Source organism: Phoenix dactylifera, chromosome 13, assembly GCF_051530095.1.
Source record: "Phoenix dactylifera cultivar Ajwa chromosome 13, Ajwa_hap1_PhDact_Kaust_v1.1, whole genome shotgun sequence".
Taxonomy (NCBI): domain Eukaryota; kingdom Viridiplantae; phylum Streptophyta; class Magnoliopsida; order Arecales; family Arecaceae; genus Phoenix; species Phoenix dactylifera.
Window position 1 is genome coordinate 10,653,524 of NC_143202.1, and position 18,890 is coordinate 10,672,413.

At 38.7% G+C, this 18,890-nt stretch overlaps 1 protein-coding gene across 1 annotated transcript in view; it reads left to right on the top strand.

Moving 5' to 3' along the window:
* Nucleotides 1-14,563, top strand: part of LOC103698055 (protein PEP-RELATED DEVELOPMENT ARRESTED 1 homolog, chloroplastic-like) — a 31,333-nt gene extending 16,770 nt beyond the window's left edge. Inside the window, exons 3-9 of the mRNA XM_088709698.2 lie at nucleotides 3,602-3,670; nucleotides 3,785-3,955; nucleotides 6,276-6,419; nucleotides 13,046-13,207; nucleotides 13,556-13,621; nucleotides 13,813-13,872; nucleotides 13,971-14,563. Of these exons, the coding sequence (XP_088565824.1) occupies nucleotides 3,602-3,670; nucleotides 3,785-3,955; nucleotides 6,276-6,419; nucleotides 13,046-13,207; nucleotides 13,556-13,621; nucleotides 13,813-13,872; nucleotides 13,971-14,015 (717 nt within the window). The 3' untranslated portion in view covers nucleotides 14,016-14,563. The remainder of the gene's footprint in view (nucleotides 1-3,601; nucleotides 3,671-3,784; nucleotides 3,956-6,275; nucleotides 6,420-13,045; nucleotides 13,208-13,555; nucleotides 13,622-13,812; nucleotides 13,873-13,970) is intronic.
* Nucleotides 14,564-18,890: the final 4,327 nt, after the last annotated feature.

The window sequence follows — 18,890 nt, forward strand, 5'->3', positions numbered from 1 at the left end:
GCCCAATCGAGAAAGGGAGGGATTGGTCACCCGAACATTGAGACCAAAGAGCTCAAGGATGAACTCAGGGAGAATGAAATGCTGAGCTTGGATGAGGCCCAATTCCTTCCGAGTACGGATAGATACCTCATGATCCGGACCCAATTGGACCTCGAACTTAGCCTCACTCGAAGGCAACGACTGCCAAGCTCGAGAAGAGTGGTCTGGCAATCGATTCTCCTCTGAGGCGTTAGCCTCACCGTCGCTGATGGTGATGGAGAAAAAGATGAGGGAGAAGATAGGAAAGTGGCCGAACAGCCAAAGAACGGATACCTACCAGAAATGGAGGAGCATAGAGGATGCCAGAGCTAGATACGAAGGACCTCTTTGGAGCACCACCCGAGAAACTGGATGCTTGAGCACTCAGACGGAGGAGCAGATGAAACAAGAAGCATAAACTAAGGAGAGGGGCCACCCTTATATAGAGGCACGGATTGTCTTGATTAAGGCGCCGATTCGGCTTCCCGGGTAGATGAAGCCATGTGTTAGCCCCAGATTTGGCGCGACGATTCACCAGGATCGCTACAGTAAATGCCCCTTGAAGGATACCTTGCAATGATGACATCTCGAGACACCCCAGATATGGTGATGCTTCGAGAAGACTAATCGACACATTTAATACCCCCAATAAGGGTGCTGTCCTCAATCGAGTTGACGACATGACTTCTGTCGTTGAGATGCAGCTCTGCCTCGAAAGTAGGAGGTAAGTGTTGGAGAAAATATTGGACACCTCGACCTCGAGCCAGACCTTCCTTCTTGATCTCGGACATGAACCAAGGCTAATAACTCTGGCCCTAGCTGAGTAGCCAATCAATCAAGGTGAGTGACTTCGGTCCCGACCGAGGAGCCATCAGCCGAGGAGAACAATCAACACGTGTCGACAAGGATTAACAGTCCTAACAACCGATATTCCTGACGGCCCGCAGTCTTGGCAATATTCCAGCTTGTGCTCCATCCATGTGGACTAACATCCACACCTCTACCATATTACCGACTGTTATCTGGCATAATTGCATGCCACATCAGGCTAGATAACGACAAAATAGGCTCTCCTATTTAAAGGGCAGCCCGGGGGGCCTCAGGTACACACGCTCTATTACTCACAGAGATTACACTCTGCTGAAATTCTCTCTTCTGTACTATTGTCTCGTTATTCTGACTCAGGCATTGGAGGGTCCCTTGCTGGAAATTCTCCGGTAAGCGGACTTTTTACAGGCCATCTTCGGAAGAGATTTACCCTCTGTACCTCGGCCGGCTTGCTCAGCTTGTCTCCAATCGACCTCAGGGTCATGCGAGCTGCTCTTCGACCTCTGCCCAGATTCGGCGGCAACAACTTTATCTCTTGAGTTACTGTATCAGTTTACTGATGTGACTACTTATATGGTGGTGTACTAATTCTCCAAGAAGGCTTACTTGATGAGTCAAAAAATATCTGCTTTGTTAGATCACTATTTAAAAGAGGGATGTCTAGTTTGTAGGTTAATTGGGTGAACGCAGGAACTAATAAAGTGCTAAACCTCAGTTAGTAGTCCACAGTGCATGGCAAATGGATGATTAGATTGAAGTGTTGAATACCATGTCTCTTCTTGGGATTCTATGGTTAATTTTGTCTACAATGCTAGTGAGTCCATGATTAGTCCTCCTTTCAAAGTTGTATTGGACGTGATTTACATTATTTGATCAATTGGTTTGCAACCTGAAGGGTCATTGTTGAGGCAATCTCTTCTACTTGTATCTTGCAAGATATTCATGAAGAGATGAGCAAAAGATGGCCTTTGGAAAAGAAAGTTAAAAAGCATGCATTGATGTTTGTTGAAGGTTCGTTGGTTTTGGTTAGGAGATGTGGTCATGGTTTACTTTTGGTAAAAAGGATCTCTCAAGTGCAAATATCAATAGTTTCATTCTCATAGTGCTTGTTTATTTAACCTATCTGAAGAAACTGTTTGCTAATGCCCATATTTTTGGAATTGTTTAGTCTAATGTTAGAATTACATTTGACATTCAAGATTTGGCCATCTATTGTGGCCAACCATGTAGATGAGAACAAAAAACGAGCAAGGAAAGTGCCTTCCTTTCCAAAGTTTTCAAATTAGAGAGTTGAAGCATCGCAATAGGCGATTCTATAACATCCTTTCTCTTCTGGCACATGATTTTGGATGAGGATGTCCGATGCCAAGAGTTGGGTCCTTTTGATTCATTGGAGCCAAGTTTTCTCAAGTCAAGGCACTAAACCTCCTTATATTTCATTCCGGAATCCCTTTTTTTGGAGAGAATAAAGTTCAATTAACTTGAGAGGTTTCTATTTACTTGAATACTAGTTTGAGAGACAAGGGTTTGTTCATTCTCATCCTAATCTCTCTAAAACATAGGATAATAAACCTTAGCCTCTAGCCTAACTTCCTACCAAAGTACCTCTTCTTTGGATGGTCCTCCACAATTCAATCATAAGCCAAATTTGAATCCATAACAAAATTACAATACACCTATCGTCCATTAAAAAAACCTACCAATAACCCAGTCTTATTCCTGTCCTCAGCCACCATTGTAATTATGGGAAGTTATCATCCTATTCCATCTTAACTCAAATATAGATTAGCTTTTGGCTATTAGTAACCATTAGTTTCAGATTTTACTGCCCTGATTCCCCATTAAACTCCAGAAAAATTTTCCTTATCCTATCTTACATTGCCATGTTAGCCCCAGCTGATAAGCCCAACCTCTTGAACAATCTGTCTTCTGTTCTTTTTCCCTCATTTGCTCTGCCTCTGCATTTCAACTTTATTAAAGGAAGTCATTAATCTTGTGTCGCTCAACAAGTCCAGAAGTCTTACAATGAAATCACTTGGAAAGTCTTAATGTTAGATTAGTTGAATTACTAAATGAGCGGTTTGGAGAATGAAATGCGATCATCACTGTACCCTGAGCAGGTAGTGATGTAACTATATAATATAAACTTGTTGATAAAATGGAAATAAGTGTTGGCGATTTTATCTGGTTTTTCTTTGACAAATTTTTTTTTAGTTCTCCTATTCTTCTGCCTGACTAGAACCTGTGGTTACTGCCCTATACCTGGAAAAAATTGTTTAGGTAAGATCTTCTTTCATTATGAATTCTGACTGCTATCGGCCATGGCACTCACTATTGATTAGTTGCATGTATCTGTTCTGCACCAATATTCCCAATTGCCTGCATCAGAAATCCATGTTAAAGAATTTTGATGTTCATGGTGAAGTTGCGACAATCTAATCCTACCATCACATTGAAATGTTAGTAAATTCATGTTAGAGATTGGTTTTGAAGAAAGCATATACTGGCACCAGTTTTATAAACTTCTCCTTTAAACTATTAACCAATTGGAAAAAAATGGCTTTTCCATGTTGAGTTGCACATCTTAATAGCAAGTTTCCCTTGCAAGTTGTTAGTTGTTAAAAGCAAAATATTTTCGTTTGGGCCTTGCATTCTGCTCTCCATATGTTTGTTTAACTAATTAATTCTTTCTTCTATAGTCTTCAAAATTTGTTGATTTCTATTTGCCCACATTGTCATTGTCTTGTGTGTTCAGCGCAAGGTGCTTCTGGAAGTGATCAAGAACACAGTGTTAGACCATCTCACCAAAAAGTGTCCTCCACATGTGAGCTTCTCAATACATTGAAAAATTTGCTGATTATAGTTCTGAAAGATAAGGAGAACTTCTAACAAGCCTTGTATTGAACTTCCCTGTGCTACCATCTGGTTTTTGAAACAGGTTCAAGTGATTGGCCTTCTTTGTCGGACACCACAAAAGAAAAGCAGGCATGAATTACTACGCCGAGTTGCTGCAGGTGGTGGTGTGTTTAAAAGTGACAACAATATTAAAGTTCAACTTCCAGGGGCAAATCTTAATGATATTGCTAACCAGGCTGATGATTTATTAGAGGTAAGGCTTGACAACATAAGAAGAGGATGGGCATTGTTTGTTATTTATGAATTGGGTTTGGTAGGAAACATCAATTTTCCTCCCAGCTATCTTAGAATATTAATATGTGATAGTTGCACATCAACTATAAATTTTGCTTGCAACTTCTGACTCAACATCCTACGACCCAACTTCTGACCATGGATGTGTATTAGAATATTCTTAGAGTTTTCTTGCTGCAACAATCAAAATGATAAGCTTCCTGATAAGTAAGTTATATGAGTATAGTATGGATCTATACATCCTATGGACCATGGGGTGATTTGCTGCATAGATATATGTGCTAGTATTACATGGTTGCGCTAACGATTACAAAAATATGGAAGTCACAAAAAGATTGCTAAACACCTATAAAGCATGGACATGGATACAAAATATGTATATGACGTGATGTGGATACACATATGACAAATCTTGAAATATAAGATAGACTCAATCAAGACATCATAATCACACTTGAGCAAATCATGTTTGACCTGACCCACTTGGTCAATTTTAGGTGAGCTTAGGAAGGAGTTCCTGGCCGGTTGGCTTAGGCTAGGACTAGAAATTGAGGCTTGATTAAACCCTTGTTAGGCTTCAAGGGAGGTATCCTCACCTTAAAGGTAATGACATATTGTCTGAATACTTAATACCACACACCACGGTCCGTTGTGCCGGTACTGGGCACCGTACCGGTTGCCCAGCGGCACAAGTTGGTACGAGATGCTAGTAGTGGTCGGTACAATGTTCTTTACGGGATGTCTCTCATATTTGAGCATCTTATGCTCATAAATTTGCAATTAATGTTTGAAACCCAATGAATAGAGGGTTCGTCGATAGGAGGGGCTGTAGAAACCAACATTTGATGTCTTGAGGGCCGTGGATTATGATATACACATGCACAAAGGTATTTCTTCATGGGATCTTTTTCTTGACCTTTACATAGAGAGGACCAAATTGAGGCCAGATGTTGACCACGTGAGGATGACTTTGGTCAACTGGACCCGGCACAACTGAACTGATTTTGAACCCTAACCTGGCAGGACCTGTATTAGAATTTAGCCTCCTCCTAGAGGGGTTGGGAATGGAAAAAGGGGATCTGGTTGGCTGGGAGGAAAAAGAACTAACTGTCCCAATGACTGGTGCTGACAATGTGAACCCAACTGACCATTGACCAGTGCATCTTGTTGAGCTGACAAGCCAACTCAATATTTATAATATTAGACACTCGGATGCTTGGTAGGATTTATGAGTATCAGATATAAATTTTAGAGGTTGCAGAAAAAGAACATTGAACCAAGCTTGTCACACTGATGAAGGATCCCAGCGCTGACAAGCCAACTTTCTAGTATACACCCTACCTAAGGAATATCCATCAATAATATTATATGCATCCAAGATGGCATTAGTTGGACATAACCAAGGAATGCCGTACCGGTCCGTACCGGTCCGGTCCCTGACCGGTACCGGACACAGATGAAAACCGGTATTTCCGGTTTTCTTCTGTGAACCGGCCGGTACGGAGACCGTACCGGCCGGTACCGGCCGGTACCGCTTGGTACCGGCCTCATACCGGTGCGAACCAGCCGGTTCGCACCGGTACGGTGTTTTTTTTTGGGGGGGGGGGAACCACAGCGCCTCGCTGTGGTTTTTTTTTTTTTTGATGGGAAAGAAAGTGGTCCGGACCGGTACGGTACCAGTCCGGACCGGTACCGTACCGGTCCGGCCGGCCACCGGTACGCCGATCCAGACCGGTACGGCGGACCTTGGACATAACATTATATGCATCTGGGATAGGTAGGGATCCAGCCAAAACGCAGCATTCATTCTTGGATGGTTTTCTGAATGAAAAAACATCCTGCGATCAATTGAATTGTAAGGATCTTGTCAAGTATTAGCTTTTTGAAACTACATTAATGTCACGCCATAACCATAAACATCAAGCATCATCCTAACAGTTGTGAAAGGCAATGTTTCCCTCAAGTGTTTAATCAACTTGATTTCGTGTTTATGATGCTTGAAGATTTTCCTTAAAACTTCTAGTGCTTGAATTTTAAATTCTATGGGTGTTCTGAGTATGGTCAACTCTGAAATTAATTATTATCTGGTAACTGGTAGATTTATTTGTATTTATTCTCTTTTCCTTTTGTTATCAAAGCAGTATCCAAAGAAAGGAAGCTCTGTTTTTGAGAAAAATTGAGTTAAACTGCACAATAATAATTTCCATTTTTCTAATGGTCTAACGGTTTTTCTGTGGGAAGATTTTCTGCAAGTTTTCTGATTGCTTCTGTCTTTGTAGACAATGGAATCTAGGCCTGCTGTTCCTGATCGGAAACTGCTTGCAAGACTTGTTTTGATCAGAGAGGAAGCTCGGAATATGATGGGTGGTGGAATATTGGATGAAAGAAACAACCGTGGTCTTAGTACACTGCCAGAAGCAGAGGTCCGCTTCTATTCCCTCTTATCTTCTCCTACTAAACTAACAAAATTTATGAGTTGGTCTTTTGCTTACAAACAAGCAATCTTCCAATTGAAGAAATAAACTGGCTTAAATGGTCTCAAATACTAAGTTTTAGCATGAAATCACATCTTATAACATATCTTTAATAATTTCACAGATTACATGTCAAAGCTGCTCATGCAGCTATATTACTTACCAATATTTTATTCTTGCTACCCTCTTCCTGTTGTTGTGCAAAGAAAATTTAAATGTCAACGAAGATATTCTCATCCTTTCATATATATGAAGAATGTTCCGGAGACTTCGCTATAATTGCTGTGTTTTGAAACAAATAAAATCACTCAGCCTTTTCCTTTTGTAACTAAAATGAAGAATTAGGGCTAAACCTCGGGATTATATGCAAGTGGATCTTTTCTTAATATTTATTTTCCTTTTTTTTTCTGAGTAAAATTACAATGTTATATATTCATTCCTTGATCAGCTCTTCTTGGTTTCATTTGTAGCATCTTCTATCTAGTTTTTTGATAATCTCAGTTGCATCTTCTCTATAAAAAATTAGTCCTAGGTCACTGACTTTCTGTTGGAATTTCTATCTTTCCACATCCTTCACTTTTAAAATGTCTGGGTCCCACCATAATGCCTCCATTCTCTCCGAGTTCTTCTTCCTCCAAGTTGTTCACACAGACTTCACAGTAACAAACACAAGGAAATCTTGCAACTCATACATGCGGTCTCTCGCATGCTCAAAAATGAAAGATACAATTAATATACTCTGGGGTGCAAGAACAAGGCACCAACCCAGATAGCCAGCCACAATTGAAGGTGCTGGACATGACTAGAGATGTTTCAACACACATCAAGCGCAAACCATGATATTACATTGAAAGTTATTAACTATCCTGGGAACTTCTCTGCTGAAAACTGAAACGATTGTTCTAAACCCCTTTTGGCAAGAGAGACTTAGTCATTGTTTTTTATAATATCTTTATAATATATATGCCCAAAAATCTTCCATCAGAAAGAAGTCTTCACTCCATTTTGCAGGGAATAGGAAATTCTTGCCCCCTGTATTGAGGCCCTCCATAATCCTACCATTTGCATGCTTTCACTAACCAAACAATATCCCTCCATATCCTGATTTGTAACCTATTTATGATAAATCTACAAACAAGTGAAAACGAATTTGTAGTAGTTAAGAACATTGTTGAGGGCCATTTAGTTAGAGTTTTTCTTCCATCTAGAGACATTACCTTTTGTTCTAATGAACTCTACATCCAAGGTATTAATGTTTAGTTGAAACTGGTCCAAAACTAATGAAAATTTTACTTTTGGCTGTTTTCGATCAGTTTCAGCTGAAACCGAGCAAAATTGTCATTTCTTTTCTTTTTCCCCCTCTCTAAAGATCCTGCTAATCTGTCTATAAGTAGAGTCAGAAAGAATCTGTCCACTCCCCACTCCCACAAAAAAAAAAAGAAAAAATAATAATTCTTTGCATATATTAAAATCTTACAGCCATCTGTTTTGATCTAATCAATGAGTCTGCTGTCTCATGTCTACTAAGGAGATAATATATGTTGCTGTCCTAAGTTTCAGTTATCGGTCTCTAAGACAACTAGAAATTTAATATATTTGAATAAATTATTGACATAACTTTTACTATGAAGTGCTTGGAATACCCTATTGAAGCATGGTCAGAGTTTTACATTGCAATGGAGTTTGTTAGTGAATGAAATTGTTTATTTAAGACAGACGCAAAGGAGAGATCAAATCACTTTCGTTTTTGTGACTCATCAATCATGTTCTAAGTAGCATGGTTCTATCAATGCTAGTGCTCAAGAATGAACAAAATTCTTAATTACTATTCGAGAAGCCTCTAGTTTTTCATTGTCTCCTCCAAATATTCAAAATAAAAGTTTTGTGCAGTTCTCTTGTTTTATTTATAATTCTACGAAAATTTTATGCGTATGTCTTAAGTATGAAACCATTGTACATGTTGCCCAGCTATGCAGCCCAACAGAGAGAATGAATTGGACTTTTCAAAACTTTAGCAGCAAACTAATAAGCAAATATGCTGAAGATAAATGCAAGTAAAGCAATCAATGCAAACACAAAAAATTTATAGTGGTTCGGTGTCAACCCTACACCTATGTCCACTCTCCTAGATTTCTTGTAAATTTCACTATAATCTATAATTCAGGTTACAACATAGTTGTTTTTCAGGCTCATAACCAAACCCACTTGATTTTTTTAGACAATCAATCAAAACTTTCAACCGATTGTTTTACATAGGCTCACAATCAACCCAATTGATTTTTCGAGAAAATCATCCAAAATCTATACCGATTGTTTTACTTGGGCTCACAATTAACTCAATTGATTTTTTCAGAAAATCAACCAAAATCTTAACAATCCAATTTAAGGTTTGGATAGACCTTTTTCCCAAGTTTCAATCCCTGAAACTTGTTACAACAAAGAATAGAAAGAATTAAGTGCCGATATAATTAATACAACTCTAAGACAATAAATACAAAACAATAAATGGAGCTAGACTCTGTTGGTTTGCTTTGATTTCTCTTGAAGGCACTTCACTAACTCTTTGATGTTGAAGATATGATCTTTCAGCTCGCAATCAAAGCTCTTAAATGATACTCTTTGAAGCTCTCTCTTTCTGGTTTCTTTTTCTTGCTCTAGTGGATTTGTCTTTGTAATGCTTGAGCTCTCTTTTTTTTTTGGTATTCTAATGCATTTATATTCTTTGGAGATGGTTGGAACACTTTTCTAGCCGTTAGACCAGTAGTAGAGCCGTTGTGAGATGAAAATCGCTGTTCTGATTAACAGAAAAACTAGCTGTTACTGTTGTCAGGCGCAAAGGGGTCGACTCGAGATTTTGACAAGTTGTCTCGAACTTATTGTAGCTTTTGCTGCGCTATCTGTTTTCTGTGGTCATTGTGGAGTTGGCTTTCTTAGTTTAGGGGTCGACTCGTCAGATGACTGGGGTCGACTCTTTAACAAACTAAGTTTTACTGCTTTTTGTCTTCTTACTGTGGCCGTTTAGGACTTGAGTTGTTTATTTTTGGGGTCGACTCTTGTTTGTCTGGAGTCGGCTCATGATTTTCATGGGTCGACTTGCCAATGCGATGAATTTTTCAACTCTATCTTTTCTCTATGGTCATTCCGGGGTCGACTCTTGTTTATTTAGAGTTGGCTCGTGATTTTCTTTGTCGACTCATCAATGTGATAAATTTTTTAGCTGTGTCTGTCTTTTGAGATTGTTTTGGGGTCGACTCATGATTTGCTGGAGTTGGCTCGTGAAGGCATTTTAGTCAATGATAGTGTGCTGGAGTCAACTCATTAAGTTTGGGGTTTTTTCTTGAGGTAGCTCAGAATAAAATTCTCAGCCTTGTATGTGAGCTTCTAAAGAATGTTTTCATGGCCTTTTTGAAGTTCAGCTTTTTGATGTGGAGCTTTAGATAGATGATCTTCTTTTAAGAGTAGCTGAAGACTTTCTTTTTGCTTTCTGAAATTAATCAATTTAAACTCAAAGCAATGGGTTAGTCAACTTATGACTCAACTGTTTTGCGTCATCAAAATCAACCCTTTAGGGTCAACAATCTTCCTCTCTTTGCTGATGACAAAACCCTTGAGTTCTAAAAAATGATGTAAACAATAATAGCATCTTTTAGAACAGTGCATATATTTGTAAAATTTAGATAGAAGAAATAAGCATGCATAACATCTGAATTTATGTTTGCAAAATTTAGAAAGTGAAAATTGTGTTTATATTTGCTTGATACCATTCACTTTTAATGCTTAATTGAAATTACTTTAAACACCAAGTTGTCTATAAAAGTAATTCTCCTCCTTTTTGATGTAATAACAGACTATTTAAGAAGGATTTCAGATTACTATTTGCAAAAATTTTAAATTAATCATTCTCTTTTGACTTTGCTTTGAACTTTTCTCCCTTTTTGCATTTCTTAAACTTTTCTTTTGAACTTTTATCTTGAACCTTTACCATTTTTCTTTGTCATTTTTCTTTATCTTGAACTTTTACCATTTTTCTTTCTCCCCCATTTTGTCATTATTAATAAGGAGGGCACTTAAGCTAAGAAATCTTTCACATTAAGTATGATAAACGTTGAGAAATACTTAAACATCCAAACTGAATTATTCATCCATTAAACAGAATAGCAAACTTAAAGCATATAGAAACATAGTGCAACGCATGTCACAGAAAACAGATAAGGAAGCACAAATCATAAAAACATAAACTGAGATATTCATTAAAGAAAATTGCTAAACATATGTCGCTTGAATTCAAACCGTAGATTTTCATTAAGATAAAGAGTTTAAGTACAAGATAGGGTAGGGGCAAGTTACAGAGATAGAACAAGAAAGCACATGATAAGAAGATTTACATATTGATCAAAGAAAATTGTGATGTCTAGTCTTCGTCTGAAGAAGAAGAGACTTCCAATTGAGTTGGCATGCTTGAGGATGCACCAGCTCGGCGACTCCTAGTTCTACTAGAAGGTCCAGCACGGTGAAGAATTGAGAAGGTCTAGTTGAAGAGGAAGGTCGACTGGGTTGCGTAGGGGTCTAGCATAGGTGCTCTAGGGATAGAGGAAGTGTTCTCAAGCTGCCCAATTAATCTTCCTATGGCCTAAAGAAGAGACATTACCCCGGAGGAAACAACAATAGAGGTGCCTTGAATTTCTTCTCCCAATTGTTGGATTTCATACTCAATTCTTCCTCTGAGTCTTTTAGCTTCCAAGGCAAGTTCAAAAATCTGCACAGTGTCTTCATTTGAACTTTGACCCATTCTGCTATGATCAATCTTTCTCTCCAATGAAGCAATCCTTTCACTCAGGTTGATGACAAAGTTCTAAATTGATGATAGGTTTGTACTCTGCTCTATCAACTACTAAACCAAATCAGTTATAGCTGCGGCTTAAGGATTCCTTGAGCTATCTTCCAATTCAGAAATCCTAGCTGCCAGAAGGGTTGCAGTTACTTGTTCAGAGATAATTTTAAGATCATCTTTATTCAGCCAAATATAGACATATTGATATCTGCTTGCTGATGGAATGTTAGAGTTTTGTTCTTCTGCAATAGGATGCTTTTGAGCTTCTCTTCTTACTAAGGAGGGTTGTGCAGTGATTTCTTCTCTATTTTCTTCTTCCTCAATTCTAGCTTCTCTTTTAGTTCTCACGCAACGACCATCTTTCTTGTTGTATCCCATACGATGTAGAAAATGTTCGTTGCAGGTATCAGAAAAGATTAGCTCACTGGTTTCTTTGCCCACCAAATTTATATTGAAGTTCTTGAAAATTTCTATGAGCATTAAATTGTAGGGCAGTGGAGCCTTTCTTCTTGAAACAACTTCATGCATGTTTTGAATTATTAGAGTTGGAAGGTTAATGGGGATTTCCTTGATGTAGAACATGATGCACAACTCCTGTTTTGACACAATTTCAAACCTCCCAGACTTCGGATAAAATATCATGCTGATTATGTGATGTAGCAGCCTCATTTCCGCACTAAGTTGGCTTCCTTCGATCTTTAGCATTTTTATTCCCTGTTTTTTTTTTCTAGAATGCACTACAAGGCACTTCGCCTATCCTCAACATTGTCTACTGGATTACCCTAGTTGGGCATCTGAAAAACTCGTCTGAGAATATAGTCATTTAATTCTATAGCCACATTTCTTACAACAAAGGAGATGTTGCCCAATCCAAACATGAGATTTTGGTAGAACTCTTGAACAAGGTCTGGGTAGATGGGTCCCTTTGAGTCTGCAGAGGTACTCCCATCCTTGGCTTCTGATAAGTTCTCCTATAGTGAAACCCTCGTTTTCCAAAAATTGAAAGTCTATGTTCCTTCTACAAGCAATCTTTCGAGAAGAGAGGGGTACCGTGCTCGGAATCCTGGCTGACACGGGAAGAACAGGAGGGCGATCCTCTAATAAATCTTTCTTAAGAAGAGTTCATGAAATAAGGAGAAGCAATCTGGGGTTTGGTAGGGTTTCTGCTTCTAATACCAACAAACCTTTCTTTTCATGTCAGAAGGAATTGTCCAGAACTGCTGACACCCCGATCCTGACACTGGAGATGATCAGCAACATCCAAGTCTCAGATCTTTCTTCATTTCAGACCTACTTGGTTGTATGATATCAAACCTCTTCAAGTCAGAGAACATGGATTTCATGGTCGTTAAAGAAAATAGGGATTTATGGAATGACCCTGCAATTATTTCCCCTATTCTTTCTCTTTAGTTTGGTAAGAGAGAGGAAGGTTGTAGAGACATCAATGATTCTTGTAAGATTTTATCTTCTATTTAACAAAATATGGTATTTGCTTTTATCAGTCTACTCAATTGGAATTAGTGATATCTGTCAATAACATGTTTGTGACCTAAGATTTTAACTTCTTCCAAATTATTTTATTACCAGAATATCTAAATGTTTTCTGATAGGTGTCTGAACCCAATAGATATTTATCTCGAAAGGTTCTTTCTTCATGTTCTATTTTCTTTTCCTGTTCATGTCGTTTTATATTATGAAGCTATGTAATGAATATTTTGCATAATTCCATCTAATGGAAGTTCAGGTGAACTTCTTAAGCAAGCTAGTTGCTTTGAGACCTGGAAAAACTGTCGAAAATATGATACGTGATGTGATGCATGGGAAAGATGAAGATGCAGACAACTTGGACATTGGAGATGAAGATCCTAACAATAGACAAAAGACACTAAGTGGAATAGCTGGAAGGGTGAGTTCTTATTTGCTTAATGATTCCTGGTGCTTTTGGTTTTTAAGAATAGTTATATGACACACCAATAGATTCCCCTAAAAGCCAGAATTCAGGTTCGTTGGTGAAAAGCTGAGGGAATAATTGGAATTTAGGCCTGAACTTAACCCCTAGCAGCCCATTAATTGGATATTCTCCTTCAGTTTTCAAATCTTCTTTTTTTTTTATTCTCGGGGAAAGGGGGGGGTGGTGTGGGGGTGGAGGGATGGTGGGGTTTCTATTAGGTAAGCATAGCAATTTGAGAAAGTTCATATTGATATGATAGCTAACAAAATATTCTTGCATATTAACAATCATTGGTTTACTCAGGGTAGTGTTACAGGCCGTAAGCCACTTCCTGTTCGTCCTGGAATGTTCCTTGAGACTGTTTCCAAGGTATTTATTCATCATCATATTCATGATCTTAAACTAAATTGTGTCTTGTGGCATCTGGTAGATTTAAAGTGACAAATTAATTGAACGTTTTTCAGTTAAACTTTACATGTGAGCATACTTTAAATATTGATACCCAGAACATGAGTGTAGAAACTGGCAGTCTTATTTCTTTTCTTTTGTGGGAATGTTAGGTCTTGGGTGGAATTTATGCAGGGAATGTATCTGGCATTACAGCTCAACATTTAGAATGGGTAATTGCTCTTCCTTATTTACTGTTACAATATGGTACACATGTGAAGGGTTTTTGTCTTTTGGAATATAATTGAGGGAATTTACCTCTCCTTCTCAGGTTCATCAGAAGACCCTTGAAATTCTTCAAGAGATGGCCTTTTAATTTTGTGAGCAGATTCTGATCACGTCTTTGCTCTTTGATTCAGCCAAAGTTGGAAGCAGGTGCACAGAGTATTATCCTTCACAGTGTGCAACTTCAGATATCACCAAAACTAGCATTGTTAGGTCATGAGCTTTCCGATGATCAAAAAGGTGTGACCACCAAGAGAAAGGAAGTGTGGCATTGCCCAGCTGAGGCATGGTCAAATTTGTATGGCAGCAACCTCTGGCTAATGCATTGACATTAGAGTCAGAATGAGTCTGCAGAGCCTTTGAGTTGTATGAAAGGTCACTTACTGCTTGATGAAGCATCTTCTTATGAAGTTTTCTTTGCAGTCTGCGGGTCAATAAATTGCCGTCTAGAATCCCTAAATCACTACGCCTAGACACTACTACAAATTTTAACAGTCCTCTAGCTTCTTGCTCTTCAACTTGCAATTTTTTTTTACCTATGACCTGAATTGGCTTCATCTGGATGTTAAATTTCTGTTGTGTTTCGTTTATGCTCCAACATTTCAACAGTATAAATGCTTCCCGTTCGAATTCAGCAAACCACTGGTGATTTGATTGAAGGCTGCTGAACACCGCCAAATGAAGACTGGAAGAGGGATGTTCAGTGTTTGTATTGGAGGGCATCTAGCAGGAGCTTCTTGTGACTGGATTGAGGTTTAACGAGCTAAAGGCTAGCTGACTTTAGAAGCATTAGTTTTTCCATATAACTCATTGATGAATACCTGGTAAGGGTCATTAGGTTTGTAGTTTGGCCGATTGGTGTAAATGAGCCGAGTAGCCCGTGAGCTACTCAAGCTTGACTCGGGTGGTTATCGACTAGTAAAATGCTAGGTTCAAAAGTCTGCAAGCCTAGTTGAATATAGTATAATACTATATTTTTTTATAATATATTATTAATTTAATATTTTAAATATGATATTATGTTATTTTTTTTTAATTGCTTGATTGATATTGGAGCTGAGTTGATCTTGAGTATTATTTTTTTTGTTGATTGAGTTAATTTCAAGTTCAGATATTAAAGTTTGATCAATCTTGAATGAGTTTTGTGTCTGAGTTCTTTGAATTGAGTCAAGCTTAAGTTTCTAGCTATTTGACTTGGCTTGGAATTGGGTTGAGCAAGGCATAGGCTGCCTAGTTTTTTTTTTGAATCATGGTTGTAGGCAATGTTTTTCTTTGCACTGAACAAATACCAGCTGGTTTCTACAGTACAAGAGGGAACCTGTACTCGGTAAATCGTCCATATCGAGTGCCCTTATAAATTAACACATCGTACCATCAATTGGTGTGGGGGTGCACTGACTGGTAACCGTGGCCTGAGAATCTGAACAAAAATCTTCCGGGGCGCGCTAGAGAACATTATCACCCGTCCTACGGAGTCTTTTAGTCCCATGACTTAAAAAAATAAATAAAAAAGAAAAGAAAATTGCGCGCATGTTTTCCTACGTTCTCTCTTCTATCTTGTAGTGCTTTTATCCTCATTTCTGAGTTTTTTCTCCTACAAATTTTCTTCTTCTTAAAGGCATCCAAAACACTGTAATCACTACACAATACATGGCTAGATGATATACACCTAGCAAAATATTCATCCAGTGTTCTAATACACACGTCTAGATAAATTTTATAATATCATGTTCACATATACACTACATGATCAGGCAATACACACTTAGGATAATAGTCATCCAGTGTTCTAATATACACTTTTAGATAAATCGATACACAGATTTTAGAACATAGTGTTACCAGTACATACTATATGATCATGCGATACACATCTAGAAAATAGTCATTCGGCATTCAAGTACGCACCTCTATGTAAATCTAACACTTTTTAGAACATGGTGTTGGCTAGTACACAATACATGGCTAGAGGATACACATTCATCGACTTCCTAATGCCAATTGTAACTTGTAAGCTTCTATGAAACATATCTAGCAACGTTCCAATATACACTTTTACAAAAATTGATACATAATTTTCAAAAAAAAGTATTTACTAGTATATAGTCCATGTTTAGATGATCTATGACTAATAAAATAGTTATCCAACATCTCAATGCATACCTTCAAGTAAATCGATACATCATTTTCAGAACATCATGTTTGCTAGTACACACTACATGGATAGGTGATACACACCTAGTAAAATAGTCATCCAGCATTCTAACATACACTTCTAGATAAATCCATATACTCTTTTCAAAACATGGTGTTCACCAGTACATAGTAAATAGTTAGGTGATGTGCACTCGTTGAACTTTTTGATATATGCTGCAAACTTCTTTGATCCTGAAAAAGAGGGAGAGATTTGGAGAAGGGAGAAGGAAGACATCATGGATTAGAGAGATGGCTTGATAAGAAAAAGGATGGATAGAGAAAGGCTTGATGAGGAAGAAGAAAAAATGTAGACGGGTGGCCTCTCTTTACATGTACGATTTCTTTTCCTTTTTTTAATTTTTTTTCCAAGTCACAGGATTGATAGACTCCATTAATTGGAGTCTCATCTTGATTTGATTTTTGGGTTTCCTCTTTAAGATGGGTGCTAGAGGAAACATAACAGACTAGGAAGTCCGTTCCACATATATTTTCTGATGCGCACACAAGCTTGTTCGTTATTTCTATCCTCTTCGTTCGAGAGGAAGCGCGGGTTTTGTCATCAGAGATTCGAATGCCAGGGTGGTGGCTGCAGCAAGCTGTCGGCTATTTGACATCTCGGTTTTCGGTGTGGAGCTGAGAGCTGTCTGGGCGGGCTTTCGACATGCTCGGCGAGAGTTACGAGCCAGCTTAGTTATCCTGGAGGGTGACTCGGCTACGGTCATTAGTTGGATCCAGAGGGATCCAAGAGATGCTGGCCGCGACCACCTATTACTCTGAGATATCTAGGCAATGATGAGAGATGAAGGAGCTTTTCGGGCCAAGTATGTATTTCGAGAAGCTAATGGGGCAGTGGACTGGGTGGCCGCTTATGCGGCCAGCCATACTGATAGTACCTTGTGGGCTGAGGATGGGGAGCTATCAAAGTGGACTCATGGGGATGAATTTGGTTCATATGGAGCATTCAAATATTGGGCTTGGGGTCTTTGGATGCAAACTGGTGACGAGCTGACCTAACCAAATCTAATTCTATCCCGTGGAGCGGATAGCTCGTATCTTGTGGGCGGATGAAGTCAGATATCATCTTTACCACTTGAGATGATGTTATGTTGAGGTGACGAAGACTCTTATCTTGTCGGTAGTGTTTCCAAGAACACGGTAGAACGAGAGAAACTTGAGAGGTCTTCCATGGTTACTCTAGGAAGCTATAAAGCCCTTCGCTTTGATAAGAGGTACGTTTTCCTAAGTGATTGCATACCTAAATGTGAAATTTAGCGGCTCAACCTGGACATTTGCGCAAGCTATGACCCATGTAATCTTTAATCTCCATATCACGATTGAGATTGATATCAGAGCTTTGGATTGATGACCCATGCAATCTTTAATCTCCATATCACCATTGAGATTGATATCAGAGCTTTGGGTTGATTCCTTGCTTAATTAGATCGGTCTAGAATTGCTTGTTGTAGCTCCCTACATCTGTAATCATAGCCTTTTCTTTACTTGATATTTTGTTGTATTTTGCATGTTATCTTATATGAGGAGTGATACTACTTTCCACCTCCCACCACTGATGCGTGAAGGAATGGGCTGTACGGTCATTTGGTGTGGGTTGCACCGCTTGGGTAACGGTGCAGGTACCAAGATGCATGGTTTATAAAATCTTTATTACCCATGCCTAACCCATTTCGAGGCTCCAAAGAATTTTAAAGAAAGAGATAGGGTGGATTGAGGGGGGATGGGTCTATATCTGGTTTTTGGTGGCATTTGGATGTGGCGGCGACGCGATGGCAACCGAGCTCAAGAGAAAAAACTGAAGAGATTTCTAGCGAAGAGCTCTGATTAGGGTTGGATCCTTGGTGAGATGGAAGAGAGGATGGGGAGGAGTTCTAAATAGAGATCAACCACGACCAGAATCTGACTTGGAGTCGGGTTCCATCCGACCATCTTGGGGAGGAAGAAGACTCCCATCGGAGTCAAATGGATTAAGCCCAGATAGTGGGTATCATACATAGTATATAGGGAATATTTATAGGCTTTAGTGTCCCTTACAATGATAGGGATGAGTGGACTCTCTTGAATCTTGACTAAAACTTGAAAAACATGTGCTAAACTTACTAAAAGAAGTACTCTCAACATACGCACACTTCTACAAGAATGTTGCATCCGAACCTAGTGTTGTCAGATGGGTTCAAATGTTAACAGTTTGTTATCAAAATGGATCTCATGATCACTAGGTTGCCATCAAGTCCTCTAGGCTCCTTGTTTGGCTTGGACTCAGCTTCTAAAACTTCGGACAATGAAATAGGCATTGTTATACGGATTGTCATTGGAGTGATTTTAGGTTGGACTCTAATAGGGCTGCTTATAGAACTTTCAAAAGGATTTCTAAAAGGTTCTGGGTTGTCAAAATCTTTTGATGGTGAAGTTCTTTTTGATGGCAATCCTTGTACTGTTGAATGCTTTCTAATGATGTTGACCCAAAAGGTTTAATTTTGATAATGCAAAATATTTGAGTAAAAAATTTACTAATTAGTTGCTTGAAGTATACTTGAGTGTTTGCAGAAAGCCAAGAAGAAATCTTTCAGTAACTCTCAACATGGAGAAATGAAGTCTTCTACCTAAACCTCTTCACAAAGAGATTCGACCCTAAAAATATCTTGAAGTGTCCCTTGAATGCTCACATGCAATAACATCGAATTTTAACTTAGGCTATCTCAAGAGTCAACCCCTGGATTACTACGAGTTGACCCCAACACACTGATGGAAACTT